A 21,072-nucleotide genomic window follows, 5' to 3' on the forward strand; every position below is an offset into this window, starting at 1 on the left:
TTAGGTAGTGATCAACAAGTTCAGATGGACACATTCTTGGATGATGATATACAGCCAACTATTAAGTTGCTTTTTTTTAACATTTATTACTTCAATAAAAATAGATTTGAATTTACTTTTAAGCAGGATCAAGTCAGTTCTAATTTTAAAGTTTAAACTAGACTTAATATACATCAAAGCACCACCCTTTTTAGCATTAGTTGGCGTGTGAACAGATGCATATCCATCTAAATCAACATTAGTTATAGACATATCTTTATTGTGTAGGCTAGATTCAGTTATTCCAATAATATCAGGCATATTACTAAAAGATGCTTATAGTGTTTTAAAATTGTCAATATGATATGGTAGTGAAGATATGTCTAAATAAAGATAACTTACAGAATTTCGGGATAACTCAATGCTCAATGTACCTAGGAACATCTACATACTTGCAGTTGATTGAAGTGTAAGATAAGTTATTGAGGTTCCCAAAAAGGTTTCTCAAATTTGGATTATCAGATTTTTTACAAGGTTAAGTTTCAGTGACTTTCCTACAAGTATGATAGATAACTCAAGATCAGAAATATTAGAGAAAGGAAGAGATGTTTTTGTACAGATTAGGCAGTACCAGGTATTTAAAGTTTTGATTTTTTCATATGTCAGTTTGTCAACTCAATTACATTTTATGTGTATCCTCTTGTCACATAGATCACATTGGAGAGCTGAGTGATTTTTAACAGTTTTTTTGTGTTTTTTTGTTTTGGCTTGTCTGATATTTAATGTAAAAATGGTATTGATATTTACTTTTTCTTCCTCTTCTACTTTTTTAATTTTACAGTCAACTTTATTTTTTGATTTTCAATAGAAATATTTTTTCCAGTCTTTTTTTAGATTTTTTCAGATTTTCTCCCAAGTTTTTTTAACCAAAAATACTTTTTGAAATACCTTAAGGCATGCTATCGGAAAAATCTGCCCACCTTTTGCAGTGTGGTAAAGCTAGTTAACGGTCGTTTTTTGAAATTATTTTTTTGTGTGTGGTAGTGTTTGTATAATAGAACATTTTGGCAGAAAAAAATAATTAAAAATATTATTTAGTTTCAAAATGTCAACCGAGCAAACTAAACAAAGATTTTTGATTGTGAACAAACACTTAAAAAATCCAACTTTATTGAATAGAAAGTTGGCGAAATCATTAAAAATATCAAGAAGAACTGTAGATACTGTTCTTAAACGGTTTACAGGACAGAAAACTATTCAGAGAAAACAAGGAAGTGGTTGAAAAAAACGCACAGCAAATCCTAGAGCTCTCGAACGGTTGGAGACTTCATTGGAAGAACATCCTGATTGGTCTGATAGATATTGAGCAAAAAAACTGAAGGTTTCCAATTTTTTTGTACACAAATGGTGACAGAGACTTGGATATCAAAATTTTAAAGTAGTTAAAATGCCAAATCGAAATGATAAACAAAATTCAACCGCAAAGAGTCGAGCTCGAAAGTTGTATGACAACTTGTTAACAAAACAGAATGGATGCATTTTGATGGATGACAAAACTTATGTTAAAATGGATTTTAAACAAATTCCTGGGCAGTGCTACTATGCTTCTAAAATAAAAGGAAATGTGAGTGATAAATACAAGTATGAAATGACTGATAAATTTTCAAAAAAATTGATGATTTGGCAGGCACTTTGCTCTTGCGGCAAAAAATCACCAATTCATGTTTGTTTGGGCACAATGAAATCTTTGGAATACGTGAAATGTTGTCTTTCTCGTATAAAATGACTAATTAAAGCTCATAGAAGTACTTCAGTATGGTTTTGGCCTGATTTAGCCACAATACATTACTCAAAAGATGCTTAAAAGTTTTATGATGATAATGGAGTGATGTTGGTTCCGAAAAAGATGAATCCTCCAAACTGCTCCAGATTACGTCCTATTGAAAAATATTGGGCCATCATAAAAAAGAAATTGAAATTAAATGGAAAAACAGTAAAATCAGCTACAGATTTGAAGAAAAAATGGGATTACGCTGCTAAAACTTACAAAAATCACTCTGTCCAAAAACTTATGATGCCTCCTCAAGAAGAAAGTCAGAATTTTCTGTAAAACTTTTTTTTTAATTTTTTTTTTGTTTTTTCCCTATTAATATGTAATCTTTACAGTCTTAATTTTTCAGAAATATATTGATTTAAATACATTTAAGATTTCTTACATCCTTTTTTGATCAAGAAAGGAGGGCAGATTTTTCCGATAGCATGCCTTATTTACTTTCTTTACTTTTTCGTTTTTCTTTTCCTTATATAATCTTTTCTTTTACAATCTTTTTCGCCTAAACAATTTTCTACTTTTCAATTAAAACTTAACAAGTTTCTATTTAGTTTTTTTATTTCTCTTTGCCATTAAAAAAAATATGTGCGCCATTTGCGAAGATATTTTTATTTGCAAAGACATTGCGAAGTTTATTTTTATTTGCAAAGACGTCGCGAAGTTTATTTATATAATAAACAGTCACAATTTTGAGTTCAGTAGTTTAACTAGTATAGCAGATAAATCTAAATCCTTGGTAGGGGCCCCTAAAATGTATTTAATTCTGATAATTTTTTTGGTATATTTCTCCATTGGAGCCAATTGTTTAAGAGTGCCCCACTGTATAGCAAATAAATTTGTTTCTTGCTGTTAATGAACATCCTAGTGAGTTTATTGCATGAAAATAATATTTATTTTTAAAAAATACATTTACTCAAATTTTATAAAACTTATATTTGTAGATATTATGGTATATTCAACAATGTTTTCGTTGTCATGCTAACATATCTGACCAAGATGAGTTTGATGGACTTTCTTTAAAGAAATCCATTTTGTTTTTCAATGCTTATATTCAAGATTATCACTCTGAAGGTTATAATAGAGTTTTTTAAATTTTTAACATTTATTTTTATTTCTTATCTTTCATTCATAAAAAAGAATTTTGTTCCAAGAGAATATAAACTAAGAACATTTTTCTATTGTGCTCATTATTCAATGTTTGATTTTTTTAAATTTTGTTCTAAGTTAATAACCAACTTTTTCTTTCTTTTAAATTAATTTTGAATTTTTTTATTTTGTTTTAGTCATAAAATAAACTAAGCACTGACATCTTGTAGTTCTTTATCTATCATTAGGAAGTGTTTTCTAATATCCAGTAAAAATCTATTCATCTCTGATATTCCCCAGAACTTTTAAAAACATTCCTTTTTCTTAACTTTTTCCAGAGTTTTTAATAACATGCCATTTTTCGAATTTCCCTGATGTGGCATGTATCCTGTTTATAGGTCATAAATCAAATGTTGTTGTTTTTTTTAATATGATTTGACTTAACTTTTTTGGAAATTTCATGAAATTTAACCAAAAACTAAAAAGATTATTAAAAAGTTAAAATAAAAACTAGGAAAAGCAAAGAGTTAATAAATTTTAACATAACAGCTATAGTTTTCCCTAATAGTTAGAGTAACATTAAACCCAAAAACCTTACAAGGATTTTATATTGATGGTTGCTAAAAGGGTTTGAAAAAAGTTTTATTTTTGTAGGTTGTAAAATATGAAAATTAAGTGGCTGTGTCTCTGTGACTGATTATTATTATTGGATTTAAAAAGGAGTTTTTTAAATTGTTTTTAAAATCTTAACTAACTGCTAAGCATAAAAAATATTGATTTACTTTATTAAAACGTCTTTAAAAATCATGACCAGGTCCCTTGGGACGCCTATGACCCTCTGCAAGAAGACTTTAATTTAGCCTCAAATTGCTTACTGATGTAATAGCATAATATAGATGTTATATTTGTGTTAAAATTAAAGATAGCAAAATGAAACTTTTTTTTTAAATTCTTTTTTCTAAGTTTTACAACAACATTCTTCAGCTGTGTTGCATAGCCATCATATTCTAACCGCTGTTTATACCTCTTCCATACATGGTGGTTGTGTGCACTAGGGTAGGCCACAATATTAAACAAATTTTCAAAATAGGTAATTCTGCTACTAGCTGCATCGAATATTGTTCCTTTTACTCTAAAAAACATTTTTTGTTATGAAAATATTCTTGTAGCACATCTCTAAGTACTGCCGCATTTCATTTTTAATGTGAATTTGAAATCTAAACGAAAAACACAAATCCTCCATTATATCTGTTCCGTTTTTAATTTATTCGGTTAAATACAAACAAATATTAGCATTTTTTTGTAAACAAAAGAGTATGCGCTGTTTTTTATAATGCGAAATTTTTAAATCAGACTTAATTTTGCTTATGCAAAAAGTACTAAGAGTTTAACAAAGATGCTTGAGTATCTTTCTAATAAGATATACATATTTTATCCTTATCTTGTAAAACAAAACAAAACAAAAATCTATTGTTCTGATACTTATAGATTTTTATTTTACAACACAATAACTTTATTTAGTAGTTTTCATGCAATAAATCAACACCTGTAAGAGTTGCGGTATTCGCTGAATTGTGTTCAAAAATATGTGTAATTTAAATTAAAACTCATTGAGTTTATCTTATATTTATTTTTTTACAAATTGTAGGCCTAGATGCTTACTTACATACGTACTGACTATTTTTTATTATCGGCCAGGTTATTGTCTATATAATTAAGATAATTAAGTGGTTAATACTATATGCTTATCTTGTTTTCAATTCCAGTTTATGTAATTCAAAGTAAATATTTGATAAAGAAAATGTCACTAATTAAACCAAAGAAAAATGACATTGAACCAACCAAATTAAAAAAAGTCGGTAAAAAAGAAATACTTGAAAGTATTGAAGTCAACTAACAAAATATGGTTGGTTGGATATCCGTTAGAGGATTTAAAAACAAGCTCTTTGCCCACTACCAGAAATGTTTATAAATTTTTCAGGTTAGGCTTAATACTGTATTAAGACTGAAGTTATCACTTTATGGTTTTGAAAGTTTATTTAAAGTTTTAAATTATTTGTATCATCCATTTCAAGGTAACACTTGCAAGTTATTGATAGCTCTTATGAAGAGTTTACTAAAGTTAGGGACGCATTGCACACTCAAAGCAACATTTCGAAATCTAAGTTAGCTGCATTGCTTACTATTAAATCAGTCAAGCACTTTTGGGATAAGGCTGGCATTCCTTATAAACAATACAAGTACAGTATTGACAATATTTTAAGGCTACATGACAAATGGAGGTTGCTTGCAAAATCTAAAAATAGAATTTCTAATAAGAAGAGTTTACTTGAACAAAGCTTTATTCAATCATTAGATGGCATTTTTGATATTAGTTCTCCTAGTTGGAAAGATGACATTAGAAAAACCAGATCAGCTAAGGATGCAGATAAAGATATTGCCTGGTTTACAGCTCTTAAAAATGGAATAAAAACTGGAGGAATTGGTGTAAAAGATAATTTGCTACATTCTAATGTTAGGAGAGAAAAAGAAAGAATCGAAAAGAAGCAGGTGGCAATTGAAAAACAAAAAAGAAGAAAAATAGATGATGAAGAAACTGTTAAGTTGGTTGGTTATAGTAGTGACTCAGATGAATATTCTCTTGTCACTAAATCTAGTCATTCTATGAGTTCTGCATCTCCAAACTCTCCTAAAAGTGATCCTGAGTTTAATATTTCTAAAAAGCAGCAAGGAGAAAAAAAAGATACCGGATCAGATAATATCACACTGGTTTTGCCAAAAAACTTCATTTCTCACCCAATGATAACAGCAACTGCAGATAGAACTAAGTTATCAAATCCTCAGCTGATGATGAATACTTCTGTGATTCTAGTTTTAGGTTCGTTTTTTATTAATAAAGAAACAAGATAATTGTATACAAATTTAAAAAGAAATATATATTTTTTTAATTTTATACAGCTGGTGTTAAACCTGACGATGTTAGCCTTTCAATAAATACTATAAGAAGATCAAGAAAGCTAAATAGGTAAGTAATGCAAGGAAAATAATAACAGAGTTTCAAAATAAGATTAAATCAGATTGACACTTTATTGGGATGGAAAACTTTTAAAACAAATCTCAGGGCAAAGGTTTGAGTATTTAACTATTTTGGTCAGTGGTTTTCCTAATTGCGTTGAAGGAAAAATATTATCAATAAAACATATACAGTCTGGTACAGGACTTTCTATTTGCAAAGGAATCTTGGAAGACTTAGATAAATGGGATCTCAAAGCTAAAATTGTTGCCCAGGTTTTTGATACGACTGCATGTAATACAGGAGTTAAAAATGGAGCTGCAACTCTTTTAGAGGATTGTAAATCAATGAAAACTCTTTTTTGGCTGGCTTGTCGCCATCACATTTTAGAATTGATCTTGGGAGCATTTTGGAACTCCTTATTTAAAGAAGAAAAAAAAGCTAATTATAATATAGATTTCAAAGATTTTCAGCAAGAATGGATTTGCGCAGAGAAGGCTCGACTAAAAAAACTAAACAGGTTTCTAGATCTTAAAAATTCTTTCCTTAAAATGAAAGCAGACGAAACTCATGTGTTCTTAGAGAAACAAGTAAAATGTAACCATCGCCGAGTTGATTATAAGGAAGTGCAGAGTTAGCACTTTATCTTTTAGGCGGACCAGAACCTAAAATCTGGAAAACCTGTGGAGCAAATCATCATTCCAGATGGATGCCACACTTGTTATATGCACCAAAGATGTTCATCTTTAAAGAAGATTTACTCGATTCTAATGTAGCAAAGTTAAAAATCTTTTTGACTTTCAGCTCAGTTTTATATGTAAAAGCTTGGTTAGAAGCAACGAAAGGATCTGATGCACCAATTAACGATATTCATTTATACAATGATCTAGGCGCTCTGGGGCAGATCTCAAGCTTCTTTAATGCAGCTCAGAAAGCTCAAAAAGTTTTTAACAGGCACTCATGGTATCTAACTGAGGAGGTGTCAGTCTTCAGTCTCTTTTCTAATAAGGTTTCTGCTAAAGAAAAGGCTAAAAAATGATAAATGTGGGAAAGCCACTTGCTATCAACTCTGGAAAACCTAATTTTCCATCTATTCACAAGAACTCAGAGATATTGTCATATATTGGGAAAAGATCTTGGTTGCTCTTTCATAACTTAAACGATAACGATAAATGGCTCAAACTTCCTCCTTCAGAATGGGAGGAAGATGGAAACTTTTTAAAGATGAAACATTTTATTAAAACAGTCAAGATTACAAACGATGTTGCAGAGCGAGGAATCAAGTTATGTTCAGATTATCTTCAGATACTCACAAAGGTGAGACAAAGGTATTTTAAAAAAGTATTTAAAATTTTATTCAGATGTTTTATACAAAATGTTTGGCTAATTTTAGGATGAGGGAGTACGAAACAAAATAATAGAAGTCGTTGAAAATCATAGAAAACTTGTAGGTAATTTAAATAAGAAAGAGTTATTCTCTAACTTTGTTCATTTCAAATAACAATTTCCGTTATACCATGCATCACTGCACCAGATAGCACCTTGGTTATATAGAATAAATGATTCGTTTTTTAATCTTAAAATATACAGCTATTCACGAAAGTTTAAATGATTGCAGAATTTTTATCAAGTATGTTTGGTTTTTGTTTAAGAAAAAAAAACTGTAAAATGATATCGACTTAATTTTTTTTATTTATTAAAGAAAAAGTAATTAGCTTTAAAATGAATATGAACATGTTATAAAAATTTTGATATTTATTTAGAAAAAAGCTATTACAAAATATTTTATAGGAAAAATAAGAAGCACAAAAGTTTAAACGAATTGCAACATTCGAACAAAAAATGAAAAAAAAAGTGAAATTAATATTTGAAGTGTCCTCCTTTGTTTTTATAGCAAAGATAAACTCATTTATGCATTGATTCAACTAATTTCATGCACATCATGTGAGGTACCTTCAGCCAGTACTCATTCAAAAGTTGCTTTAAATGCTGAGTTGATTGAATTTCATGGTATGTCAGTTGATTGTTGATCCAAGACCTAATATTTACCAGGGCATCACATTGAACTTTTTTTTTCAAAAAATATTCTTTCATTGAGTGTGCTGTATGAGCTGAAGCCCCGTCTTGTTGAAAGATGAATTGCTTGTTTCTGCCATACAAGTGTCTGATTGATGGAACTAAACACGTTTCCAATGTGTTCTTGTAGGTGTATTGATTAATTCGGCCTTCATACAGCTCACAGAAGCCTATACCTTTGTGAGAAAAACATCCCCAGATGCCAACCGAACCTCCACCGCCTTGTCGACGATGTTGCAAAAACCTGTCTGAATATTTCTCAGTTGCAAATCTTTTGACATAGATTCTTCCCTTGCAGTTTACAACTTGAAAGTTAGCTTCATCACTCCAAATAACTTTTGCCTACTGTTCTACAGACCAGTCCAGCCTTTCTTTGGACCACACTGGTCGTTTACGTTTATCAGTGATTGAAAGAATAGGTTTTTTAGCAGCTATGTACGTTCCAATACCTTTGTCCGACAATGTTCGTCTCACGAGCTCTCTGCTAACTTTTGGATTATTTTTTGACTCATTGAAGATTTGTGCTAGCTTTTTGTAGCTGAGTCTGGGGTTTTCTCTGCTCATTCTGAATATACCATTTTTGTCACGGTTGCTGAGTTTGGATGGTCTCCCAGTACGTGGCATGTCGGAGACGTCCTTGGTAAGTTCCCAGGTTTTGATGGTTTTTCTAACGCAATATTCAGAAATGTTAAGTATTTTGCCTATTTGAACGTTTGTGTGATTTTTTGTCTGCGCCATACCAATAACTTGCCATTTGATGTCACTAGAAAGTGATTTTCGACCCATTTGCACGCAATTGAAATTAATTTGAAATTCACAATATTTTAAGTTGATTTTTAATGAATTAAAAGCTGCCAGATGATGTTGTGATGAATTTTTTGATTGAAAAACTACTCAATTATTTGCTAATTAATTGATAAATTCGCTGCAAAAAAAAATTTCGCAGCAGATTTATCAATTAATTAGCAAATAATTGATCCTAAATAAAATCGTTTAAACTTTTGTGAAACCTCTTAATTTGTATCACCTACCTTTTAATGAAATTTCTGAGTAAACAGTAATGAGTCAAAGCCTACTTTTTTTTATTCTATTAACAAATAACCTATTTACCAAATTGGAAAAATAATCTATTTCTGTTAGATTTTTATTCAAGAAAAACCAAAGATTAGATTTGAAAATTCTGCAATCGTTTAAACTTTCGTGAATAGCTGTATTATGTGTGATAATTAAAGCATTTTAAACATTTGGAACAGATGCTAAATGTTTCTCAATCCCACATCACCTAATTTTTAATAGCGATATTTTTGCGTAAAAACATGATTCTTTAAATAAAATGCGGCAGTACTTAGAAACATCCTAGAAAACTTTTTTTTTACGATAATAATTTTTATATGGTATGGAACAACTTTTTATGCAGCCACATGTAGTTTTCAAATTTTTTAGATTTTGGCCAACCCTAGTGTGCACTCTCTCCTGCTTGTTTAGCAAACACACCCAAACCATATTTATTATGTTGGAGGAAAGGATACAGATGGCATATAAGTATATGAACATTCCAGCTTACATTTAATTGATACTCAAAGCTATCATTCAAATGAACTTGAAGATTTTGAAATGAATCTTTGAAGTCTAAAATTGATTCAGACAAGTACTCTTCAATTTTCATTCCAAATCCTTTTATTTTTACAATTTAAAATTTTCTAGCACAACTAATAACTGGAAGAAGCAATCTTATTTTGGATCAATTGAGGCTGCACTCGTTAGGTTAATCTCTAGATTACTCAAGTTGTCTAAAAATGCTATGGTAGCCTCAAAACATGATATAATTAGTCTTTAGTCATTGCTCAAACCCAAGCCACAGAGAAAGTAAAATCTTATACTAATTCCAATATAAAGGTGAGGCTCTGGAGGTGGGAAGCTATGTTTGACCAATGTTTCTGAAGGATCATCAAGGAAAGAATTTTTGGAGAAATACGGTTTTTAAACTCCTTCATATGCTTATATCTGCAAGCATCAGCAACAAATTTTTTGTAGTTGTAGAGTCTGTGGATTCAAACGTGTTTGAGAGTTCCATTATGACATCAAAGGCAAACATTTTAAAAGATGTTTTAAAAGATATTGAGATTAAAATTTAAAGAACTGCTTAAAAATTTATGGGCAAATTTAAGCACCTGAAGTTATTTGTTCACTACATACATGTCCAAGTGCTTCTGAATGGCTAATAAGATTGTCAACAGCTTGGTTTTTGTAGCAAAAATGAGTTATTCTCCATCCTTAAGTTAAAAAATATGCATAATAGGTACCATTATTCATTAGCCAGTTAAACAGCTGCTTCATAGTAAAAACTCTTTTAATATTTGTTATTTTTGTAAAAATTGTTATTTAATAGTTTTATACTCTTTTGTCTTTAATAGCTCAATAGTTATCAGTAGCGCAAGAAATATATTTATATCTGCATAAATTTGTAAAAATTTATATATATATATATATATATATATAAATTATTGATGTACAAAAATACTTACTAACGGGTGATGCGGAAGTTATTAGACAAATCCTAATTTCATTATTTGAGCATAATAATTAGTTTTTGTGGTTTTATGCATAAGCATAAACGTTCTATAAAATATAAACTTTATTATTTGAAACACAATTATTTAAAATGAGGTTAAATGCAGCTGAATGAGAATCTTTTCGAAAGCGACTAAAAATGTTTTTTGTAAATAAACCTAATATTAAAAAAAAAAATCGTAAATCATTTTGAAAAGGAAGGATTTGCTCGAAATACAATATATGATAACCTAAAAATACTTGAAACTGTTCCATCGTTTTCTGATAGAAAGCACCCTGGTCGTCCGACATCCTTGACTAGAGAAAAGAAAGCCGAATTAACGAGACTTGTCAACAATCAAAAAGGGGTCAGTCAGAGAAAAATAGGTATTAAATTTGGTGTAAATCAATCGGCAATTGGTCGTCAGTTAAAAAAAATGAATATTAAATATAGAAAACGTGAAAAGACTCCAAAATACACTATAGAACAACAAATAAAGGCAAAGAAAAGAAGCAGGAAACTAGTTAACCAACTCTATAACACAAAATCGCTTCTAGTCATTGATGACAAAAAATACTTTTGTTTTGCAGGGGACAACATGCCTGGAAATTCTGGATACTACACAAACAACAAAAAGACATGCCCAGAAAGTGTTCGTTTTATAGGAAAAGAGAAATTTCCAAAAAAATTATTAATGTGTATAACCATATCTGACCGTGGTATGTCCGAGCCATTGTTTCGCACTTCCAAGATTGTAGCGATCAATTCATCAATCTATATTAATGAATGTTTAGAAAAACGACTTTTTCCATTTATTCACAAGTATCATGGAGACTTTAACTATTTATTTTGGCCAGATTTAGCAAGTTCTCATTATTCTAAAGATTCTCTAAATTGGATGGACCAATATGTCTATTACGTTGATAAAGAATCCAATCCCCCAAATGTGCCTCAAGCACGACCAATTGAATATTTTTGGGGACATTTGGCACAGAAGGTTTACGAGGGAGATTGGCAAGCTTCAACAGAGCAAGTTTTGATTGATCGCATTAAACTAAAACTACAAGAAATTGATTTAAACTTTTTACAGTCGCATATGAAAGGCGTCAGAGCAAAATTGAGATCGATTGCAGATGGTGGTGTTTTTTCATATAAAAAATAATATATTTTTATTAAAAGATAAATGCTTTATTTTAAAAAAATATAATAGTAGTTTGTTTTTTTATTTATAAATAAGTTATTGACGTTTTTATTTTGTCCGATAACTTCTGCATCACCCGTTAATAACTGAAAAGCACTGACAGTATATATTCTGCAGTTTGATATCACTTTCTGTGTTTCCATCATTTATTGGAACAGGCTCAGTTGCCTTTTGTTCAATATTTTCTGTTCTTTTTAATTTTTGTTAATCAATCTTAACAATAACATAAAAATCTTAAATGTTGTAAATTTTGGTTATTCTGTAATAAAAGTATAAAATTTATTACAAAATTAAAATATGCTTCCTATTCTATGTTCAGAATGTAAAGCTATAAAATTTTAATTCTTTGAAAATAAATACTTTTCTATTTTTACATCTTCTTAATATAAATAACAAAAACACAGCTACAAAGCATAACTTTGGTTTTGCACTATTTTTAAAAGATTCCTTAATTCCATAATTAATACCTGGGATATTTTAGCTATCGACTTCCCAATTTTTTGTGTTTCTGCTCTGTTTAAAGCATAAAGGTTTGTTGCACATGATGAGCATATAACCTTTGGACAACATTCCTTCTCCACATCATATTCTCTCCATATTAGGTTTTGAATATGCTTTTCAATAGCAGGAGTAATTTTTAAACTTTGTCAGTCTGTTTACTGTATATCTCCAAGCTGCATGCACATATTGTGCTTAAACTTTCTGGCGTTTTTTTCCACAGAACTGCTTGGATTTTCTAAATACTGTTGTATAATTTTATTTTAGAAAAAAATTTAAAAATTTTAAAACTAATTTGCAACAATTAAAATGTAAATATAGACATGTTGTAGTTAGTTAGAATACTGAAACTCTATTTGATTCAATTTATGATGTAATTTCATTTCAACATCAAAAATTCTAAACAAAACAAAAATTTACCATATGGGTTATCAATAAATAATTTAATTAAAACATAAGTTACTATTAAAATTCTATGTTGTTTTAACATATTTTTATTATATGTACTGTTAAAATTTTATTTATTCTCCTCAGGTATAATTATTTTCATATGATCTATTTAGTGTGATGTGGTAATGATCCATTTGAAATTTTTCTCTATATCATACGTTATATCATATTTTGAATGTAATATGGATAATTTAAAGTGACTGTTTTCCAAAAATAAAAAGACCTCCAGCACTAAATGAAAAGTTTTATTTCAGCCATTTTGGTAAAAATAACACATTTAATGGTCGTTTTCACTAAATTATATCATGGAAATAATACTTTTTATTTTTTATTTTGATTGTTTAACAAATAACTACAGATATTTTAATATAGTATATCAATATTTTTTATGCTTAGCAGTTTCTTAAGAATTTAAAAACACCTTTTTAAACCCATTAATAATAGCCAGCCAATAAAAATTGAACTAAACCATAATTTACCCTGAGGGTCACAGGGGAGCACAGTGGTGTATGTTGTCCAACAAGTAAAAACCATGTTTTTCTTTTTAAATGAAAGATTAATTGCTCTAGTGCAGCACCTGTATTATTTAAGATTAGATCAAACCCATGGATCTAATCAAATTTCAAAATTAGAATAAGATTGTAACTACATGCAAAGAATATTTAAATTCAACAAGCATCTAGAGAGTAGCTATGGTGGTAAATAAATTAAACAAGCTTTTAGGGGGTAACTGTCAGTTATAACAAGATTTATTATAATGATTTTACAATTTTTTATTTTCATAACTTAAATTACTGTAATGAATTTTGTTAAAGAAAGTGTTAATAATAGATCCTAGATTAACAGAATTTCCTTATAGTATTTATATTGATATATTCAGGTTTGTTTAAAAATATGTAATTCTTTTAGACATATGGCAATCACCTATAGGATGGCATATATCACTGATCTTTGATGCATTAGTAAATTCATCTGGTACTTTATCTAATTTACATGAAATCTTTTACATAAAAAAAAATGTGACTTTGTATTTGCATTCAAATATACTTATTACTTACCAGTCTTCAATTTCTAATATTTGTCTCCAAGTTGTAATTAAGGCATATGTCCTATGTTTCTATGAAAATTTTTTTAGAATTTTAGATTAATTTTGCTTTAGACTCAATCTTACATATACAAGCTATTAACAGCTTGCTTGATCTTGCTGCTGCACTCCCAAATAAGATCTCAGAATTGCTTGTTGATAAACTTGCTAGGATAGAGGTTTATAAATTTAAGAATATATGAATCATTATGATTTAAAGTCTTATTGCTACATTTCTTTTTATCTTCTTATAAAATAATTTTTAATTTGCATTTCTTTAAGGAATTTGTCAAATCTATGAAAGAAGAAGTTCGTCTGCTAACTGCATATCTCTTAAGTATTATTATCTGTACCATGAGTTGCAATGTGGTTTTTGAAAAACTCTCCCATTGGATGCTATCTTTTCATAGCAAAGTATTCACAATCTACTTTTTTTGTATAATGAAGTTGTTTTGTAGAGATTTTTTTTTCTTTTACCTAAATTAATATGTTAATTTTTCTATTACAAAAAGCCTTTATTCATAAACATGAACATCAATAACAACACTCTTATTTTATAAAGTTTATTAAGTGTGATTTTTTTTGCTTTATATATACTTAAAAATATTTTATGTAAATGCAGCATAATTGTATTGTATTCTTTAGAATTTTGAAGAGATGCATAGCGCAATCTTGTGTGTTGCATTAACACTTTCACGGTGCAAGTTGTATTTTAATCACAAAGACAAAGGAAAATACTATGAATGTTATGGTGGTGCTAAATTCGAAAAACTTGTGCAGAATTCGATTGAGCTCATATGTATTTTTTTCTTTTTATAAATTTCCTTTAACTTAAATTTCTTCATAAAAGTTAACAAAATTAGAGTAAATAAAGTAATTCACTTAAATTAATTTTTTTCTGATAGTTCCAAGGTTAGCTGATGCAAATATTGGAATAAGTTCTGTATGTTGCTTTGCAATAGGTGAAATTGCAAAATATAGTAAGTTGTCCATCCCTGATAAGGATTGTCATGGAGGTAAGTTAACTTTTTTTATCTATTGTAAAAGATTTTTACTTTTATTCTAGTCTTTAATGATAATTAAAGGAGTTGAAAAGAGTTGATATGTCTTAAAAGGTTGAATTTTCAGTTTCATATAACTTACATTAACAACATATATATGTCAATATGCCAAATGGTGTTTTTTGGAACTAATTCAACCAGATTATTTTGATTGCTGTATATAGAGGGAATAAATATTTTTTTCAGCAATCAAAATAATATTACAGCAATAAAATAATAAAGTTAAGTTATAAGAATTTTACATGCTTCATTAAAAGTTAAAATCACCTTTTTTCAAAAATTGTTATTGAGTTCCTTGTATGTCTACAATATTATATATACAATATATTTTTGAAAACTGATTTATTACAAAAAGAACTCTATACTATAACATTCTCATACAAAAACTTATTCCTAATCAAAATCCTATCATACTTTTATTGTCTAAATATTTTTCTGTTTTTAGTCAGTAAACAAAAGATTATTGATGAACTCATAAAATTATTTCAGGATGCTCCAGAAAGTAAAGTGTGTAAAATAAATAGATATTATCATGAAAAGTTAAATTTATTATTTTCATGAATGATTTTCATCATTATCAACAATTTTTTTAATTTAATATTCTAGCTTAAAGAAACAGCAGCAATCGCCCTTGGGAATGTTTGCATCGGAGAACCAGATATTTTCTACAAGCATAAAATTGAAGACTCTTTGATAGAATCCTCTAAAGTATTTACATTATTTTTTATTTCTCATAGCGTTATTCTGTAGCTATCAGAATGAAACTACAAGTTTTAAGAAAATTTTTTTAATACATTAGTTCTATGTAATAATAAAAGAAACTTTGAATCAGTTTTATTTACAAGAAATTTGATTTAAAACAATTACTGTAAAAAAATATTAAAAAATTTGAAAATTTATTATTTTTCTATTTCCTCTGTATTTGTATGGATTTTTTTGTATAAACCTTCATATACAGTCCTTATCATATTCTGATTGCATTGTCCCTGAGTAATAAATCAGAACCAATTTAAAGATAATATTAATTATTAGGTTGCTGTTATCTTTATGTTGGTCCAAATGAATGTTTTTAACATGCAGTAATTTTATTTTAAGTTATCAGGCATAGTCCTGATAATCTTTTTAATTGTCTACTCTGTTGTTTGCAAGTTTGATTGTCTGTTGTTTGTAAGGTTCTTTTTAATTGTCTACTCTGCTGTTTTTTGCAAGTCTATTTCTGTTATGAAGAAGTTCTATGAAAAGTTGTATAAAAACCTCTTTAAACAACCTTTCCCTATCATACTAACAAATTCCTTCTTTACTGAAAAAGCAAAAAAAAATTGTTATGATGCTTGCTTTGAACAATTACTAAAAAATCACTTAAGCAAATTCTGTTGTTTTAAAAGAAAAGCCAAATATTTACTTTTTTTTTTTTTTTTTTACTTTTGAGCATGTTGAGATAAGTAACAAAATTGTTTAAACCTTTTGAATTAATGAGCTGTGATTCACATATTTGATATCATAGCTGGTTCTAAAAGTTTTCTAATCTTTCATTTATAGAAGTTTCAGAATAACTCAGTTCTGGATGAGAAGAAAATTTTCACTATGTGCTGGAATATTTTCGATGCATAGGCTTCAAAAAACTTTAAATTTTTACCTAAGCAAATTTTTTTTACCTCTTTTTGATATAACTTGTAATGTCATTTTGATACAACTTTTGATACAACTTTATTATGTCATTTTAGACCTTCTGATAATGTGGGGAATATTTTATAGTTTATAGCAAGTTTAAACTAAATATAATTGTTAGTAAAACATTATTGCAATACTAGCCAGTGTCAGTATTTTTTTTAATACAGATGTTGACTACATTTCTTATATATTTTGGGATAAAAATTATTTTTTTCTTTATTCCAAATCAAAACCGGTTACTAATTCAAAATTTAAGCTACATTAACTGTTTTAGATAAAACAACCTGAGATCCATTTTACTATTGGTCAAGTGTTATCATGTGTTGGAGGTGGTAGATTCTCAATATTAGCCAGAGATAAGTATGCCTTAGATGAGGATTATCATAAGACACCATTACCAAAAACCGAACACATGACAGAGCTTATTAAAAAAGTGAATTATGAATGCGTTTATAGTCACCTGGCTCATGTGCGTCATGCTGCTGCAATTTGGTTGCTAAGCATGGTAAAGTTCACACCAGATCACAAAGGAGTAGAAGAAAGTATTCTTGTTATACAAACTGCTTTTATTGAACTTTTGAGTGACACTGAGGAAGATATTCAAGAAATTGCCTCAAAAGGTGTTTGTTTTTTTTTTTTGTTTTTTTTTTAAATATTACAAAATATTTTTTCTCAAAGACAAGTGATTGTTTAGAATTTTAGATTCTAGACAATCGGTTTTTATAATTTCTTTTTTTTTTTTTTGAAAAACTTTGTTCTTTGTGTCTGCTATTAGTAGATTTTATAAACTAGAGATTGAAAAAAGAAAATTCATACTTTTCTTATTTTTTTAAATCCATTTGAAAAGCCAAAACATGTTATTGTATTCTTGATTAGTTTAATTTTATCTAAAGTGAGTGTGGGGAGTTATTTATGTAAACTATTTTATTTTTTAAAAAAAGACAATTAAGCTCTCTAATTTTTTTTTTCTTTACTGAATACCATAGACTGAAAGAAAAAAAGTTTTTTTGCAAATTTCTTAATCTTGCAAAATTTTCTTGTTATTATTTGCATGTAGAAAAGTGTGTTTTACATTCAAAATTTGATTAAAGGCAAATTCTTTATCACTACATTATAGCAGATGAAAAGTTAAAAATATTCTTTGAGAAGTAGCAACATATTTCCAGATGAATTGCTAGTGTTTCCTCTTTTGCATTTATGTAGGTACTTGAAATCTTTGCAGTTCTTATCAGTACCATCCTTTTGTGCTATCTTGCGACCTCGAGTATACTAACTTGCTAAAATGTCCAGTCAGTTCCAAAAAATCCATCTTGCTGAAATGTCCAGTTAGTTCCAAAAAACATTTTGCCATATTGATGCACCACTCTAAGCATACTTTTGATATAATTTTGAAGGTTAAAATAACCTTTCTGTATGACAACCTTGGTTGTTCCTTTGTGGCAAGTAAACCAATTTATTCAGTATGTTGTGCAACCTATTTGTAGAAAATTTATCATCAGAAAACAAAACATTTTGTCAGACAATTTTAGGGCTTTTCTATTTATGTATGATTCCTAGCTTAAGCTTATTACTCTTCCAACAATTGTATGTCTTTATGCCCTTTATGTTGTGCAGCATACTTCAGACAGATATTCATAGTTAAAAGATTCTTCTTGCTCATTACTTTAACTTTTGTCAAGTTACTTATTGTTGTAACAGTTCTAGTTTGCTCATATTGATGCTGCTATTGGTTTTGGTCCAAAGTTCAACTTCTAATACTTGGTCATGGCAAGCTTACCTCACAAATCTTGATAGATTTCAATCTGAATTTCACACTTTTCCAGACAAAACTAGATTTTGTAACCTCCATTTTCTGAAGTATTCACAAAATATTTCAGTTGAAATGTGAAGCTGCTTGTTTTCTTAGACCAATAAAAAGTTATATAGAATCATTTTTTTCCACTCCATATATTTTTTTACATTCTTCTATTAAGTCAACAAAATCTTTCTTTTTTAATTTCCTTTTTATAAAGTATTACTTTTTTTTATACAGGGTTAGGTTTGATTTATGACCAAGTAAAGAGTGAATACAGAAAATTGCTTGTTTCTACACTCGTTGAAAAGTTGATGTCTGGAAAGCATTTGTCAAAAAAAGTTGAAAAAGACACAGAAATCTTTAAACCAGGAGCCTTAGGAAAAACACCTGATGGGTTTGTTTTAAATAATTCATTTTAGTTAAATTTGTTGTAATTTTCAGTTGTTTGTTTGATTTTAGTTATCTGATAGGTAACAAATGTAGTTCATGTTTCTAAATTTCTTGCGCTGTCTTATATCAATAAAATTTATAAATTAAGTTTCTGTTTTATTTAGCTCAAGTTTATCAACATACAAAGAGTTATGTTCACTTGCAACATCAATGAACAAGCCTGATTTAATCTATAAATTCTTGAGTTTAGCTAGTCATGATGCATTGTGGAACTCAAAAAAGGTATGTGATTTTTATTACAGCTACTGCTATAGTTATCTAGCTGTACTTCAACCTGTCATTGAACTATTGCATATTTTTAAAGTGCAGAAAAGAAAAACTTATTTTTAAGTAATACTAATTCTTTTAAATTAATATATTACTGGTTATTGTATATGCTAAATGTCCACGTCATGTTCCTTGTAGTATTTTTTTCCTTATATATATTTCCTTATATATGATTATCATTTTAGTAAATGTGTAAGATTGTGTCATTTACTTAAAGTTAATTTTCTATATAAATACTAGTTCTGAATTAATTTTAAGTTCTATTATGAGATAGGAATTTTCTGATAAAAAATTTCCATGTTTTAACTAGGGTGCAGCATTTGGTTTTCTTAGTATTGCTTCATATGCCGGAGAGGAATTGAAGACCTATCTCCCTGAAATAATACCAAAATTATACAGGTAAGTCATTGTTTCCACACTTTAGTTTCTAAACAAACTGCACTTTGTATCTTGATTTACTTTTTAAAGGTATACCATATTTGATAGCATGTACTCATATTGCCTTCACCTTAATAGTTCATAATCCTTTCAAACAGTCTGAATTATTCCATATGCATCTTAAGTATTAATGTAGTATGAAAAAATTTTTTAGGTATCAATATGATCCAAATCTGGCTATCCAAAAAGCTATGTCTAATATTTGGGCAGCTTTAGTTACGGATCAAAAGAAAATTGTATGTTACAGAATCTATGATATAAGCCTTCTAAAAATAAATGTTATATTAATTATTTATCCCATATTCTACTTGATTTAGGTTGAAAAATATATTAATGAAATATTTGATGATATCATATCAAATATTACAAGTAATTTGTGGCGAATAAGACAATCTTGGTAATGAACATTTTTTTATCTCTTGTCTTGTATTTGTCTGATCAGAAATTGTTTAAAACTGCTTAACTTATTCCTTAAAAAAGTGTGTTATTTTTTATTGTTCCAAAGATTACAATTCATTTTATGATTTGTTTAATTAAATTTGTTTACTTTAATTAAATTTGTTTACTAAAATCTAATACTCAATATTTATAAAACTATAATAACACTATGTTACATTTTTTGTCCTTGGATTCAAAGTGTTTCAAACTTTGATTTTATGAGTACAGGACATAGAAAATTTTTTTTTATTGAGACAGAACCAAAAAAAATTATATTTTTTTTCATTTGGTTTGATAAGAAACAACAATTGCATATTTAATTGACACTAAAAAATCACTCAAAAAGCTTTAGAAATGAGTAGATTTTCTATATTTGCAAATGTACTGTCAATCACTTTTACAAAGTACTCCCCAAATGTATTCCCCAACATGTTTTAATTAACAACAAGATTTAAAGTTGGATGTATCTTGATGAAAGCGATTGCCTTGTTATTTAGAGGTCCCATGTTCTTCTTAAATTTATCGAGAGGAACATTGAGGATATGGACTTTGAGTGACATTTTGTATCCCAATTTGGCATAATTCTTTATGAGAATCTGAACCAACTTCACATAGTTTCCAACCTTGTGATTACCCAGGAAGCCATGAATAACTTAACAAAACTGTTCCAAGCTGCTCTCTCCCTCCTGTTTAGGAGCTTGGTACAATCTATGATCTTCTTGATCTGTGGTCCGATGAAGATTACAGCTCTAACTTTAGCATCAGATAGCTTCAGAAAAAGATCTTGGAGGTACTTAATAGGTGCTGACTCTTTGTCAAGAGCATTGATAATTGTTTGATGAGGTTAACTTGATAACAGTGGTGGAATAAACATTTTCTGAGGTTCTATCAGCATTGCTCTTGTCCACAGAGCACTTGATCCATTGTGGCCATCCTTTTCTGTAATGGTGCATCCTAATGTCACAGCTGTCCCAGAGGCAAAGGAAACAAGGAAATTTTGTGAAACTGTCTTGAATGCCCATGAAAAATGACCTCTTATCCGTAGTGGTCATAAGTTATTTAGCTACATCTTGACACATTTGTAGTCCTCTTTGAGATGCACAAAGTGAATAGTTGGAATGGGCGAGTAGTTGTTTTCATTGTGAAGCAACACAACTTTGAGGATCTGGGATAAAAGCCTATA

General features: G+C 28.8%; 1 protein-coding gene and 1 pseudogene across 9 annotated transcripts in view; both read left to right on the plus strand.

The window, feature by feature from the left end:
- Positions 1 to 21,072, plus strand: part of LOC145190719 (proteasome adapter and scaffold protein ECM29-like) — a 113,569-nt gene that overhangs the window by 63,372 nt on the left and 29,125 nt on the right. For all 8 annotated transcript variants that reach the window (XR_016449873.1, XR_016449872.1, XM_090079040.1 and 5 more), the window contains 14 exons: positions 2,752 to 2,881; positions 13,595 to 13,660; positions 13,845 to 13,948; positions 14,052 to 14,183; positions 14,415 to 14,568; positions 14,675 to 14,785; positions 15,276 to 15,337; positions 15,437 to 15,538; positions 16,776 to 17,121; positions 18,534 to 18,690; positions 18,851 to 18,968; positions 19,324 to 19,412; positions 19,606 to 19,687; positions 19,769 to 19,848. Coding sequence is in view for 6 of the 8 variants with exons in the window: in XM_090079040.1 (XP_089935166.1) it covers positions 2,752 to 2,881; positions 13,595 to 13,660; positions 13,845 to 13,948; positions 14,052 to 14,183; positions 14,415 to 14,568; positions 14,675 to 14,785; positions 15,276 to 15,337; positions 15,437 to 15,538; positions 16,776 to 17,121; positions 18,534 to 18,690; positions 18,851 to 18,968; positions 19,324 to 19,412; positions 19,606 to 19,687; positions 19,769 to 19,848 (1,733 nt within the window). In the remaining 2 variants the exon portion in view is untranslated. The remainder of the gene's footprint in view (positions 1 to 2,751; positions 2,882 to 13,594; positions 13,661 to 13,844; positions 13,949 to 14,051; positions 14,184 to 14,414; positions 14,569 to 14,674; positions 14,786 to 15,275; positions 15,338 to 15,436; positions 15,539 to 16,775; positions 17,122 to 18,533; positions 18,691 to 18,850; positions 18,969 to 19,323; positions 19,413 to 19,605; positions 19,688 to 19,768; positions 19,849 to 21,072) is intronic.
- LOC149891977 (uncharacterized) lies at positions 3,885 to 6,659 on the plus strand (annotated as a pseudogene). The gene is made up of 2 exons (XR_016449875.1): positions 3,885 to 5,774; positions 5,855 to 6,659. The product of XR_016449875.1 is annotated as an uncharacterized LOC149891977 (transcript).

The sequence above is a fragment of the Hydra viridissima genome, unplaced genomic scaffold (assembly GCF_058129835.1).
Source record: "Hydra viridissima isolate aposymbiotic clone 2 unplaced genomic scaffold, HvirCarnegie_v1 scaffold_2, whole genome shotgun sequence".
NCBI classification, from domain to species: domain Eukaryota; kingdom Metazoa; phylum Cnidaria; class Hydrozoa; order Anthoathecata; family Hydridae; genus Hydra; species Hydra viridissima.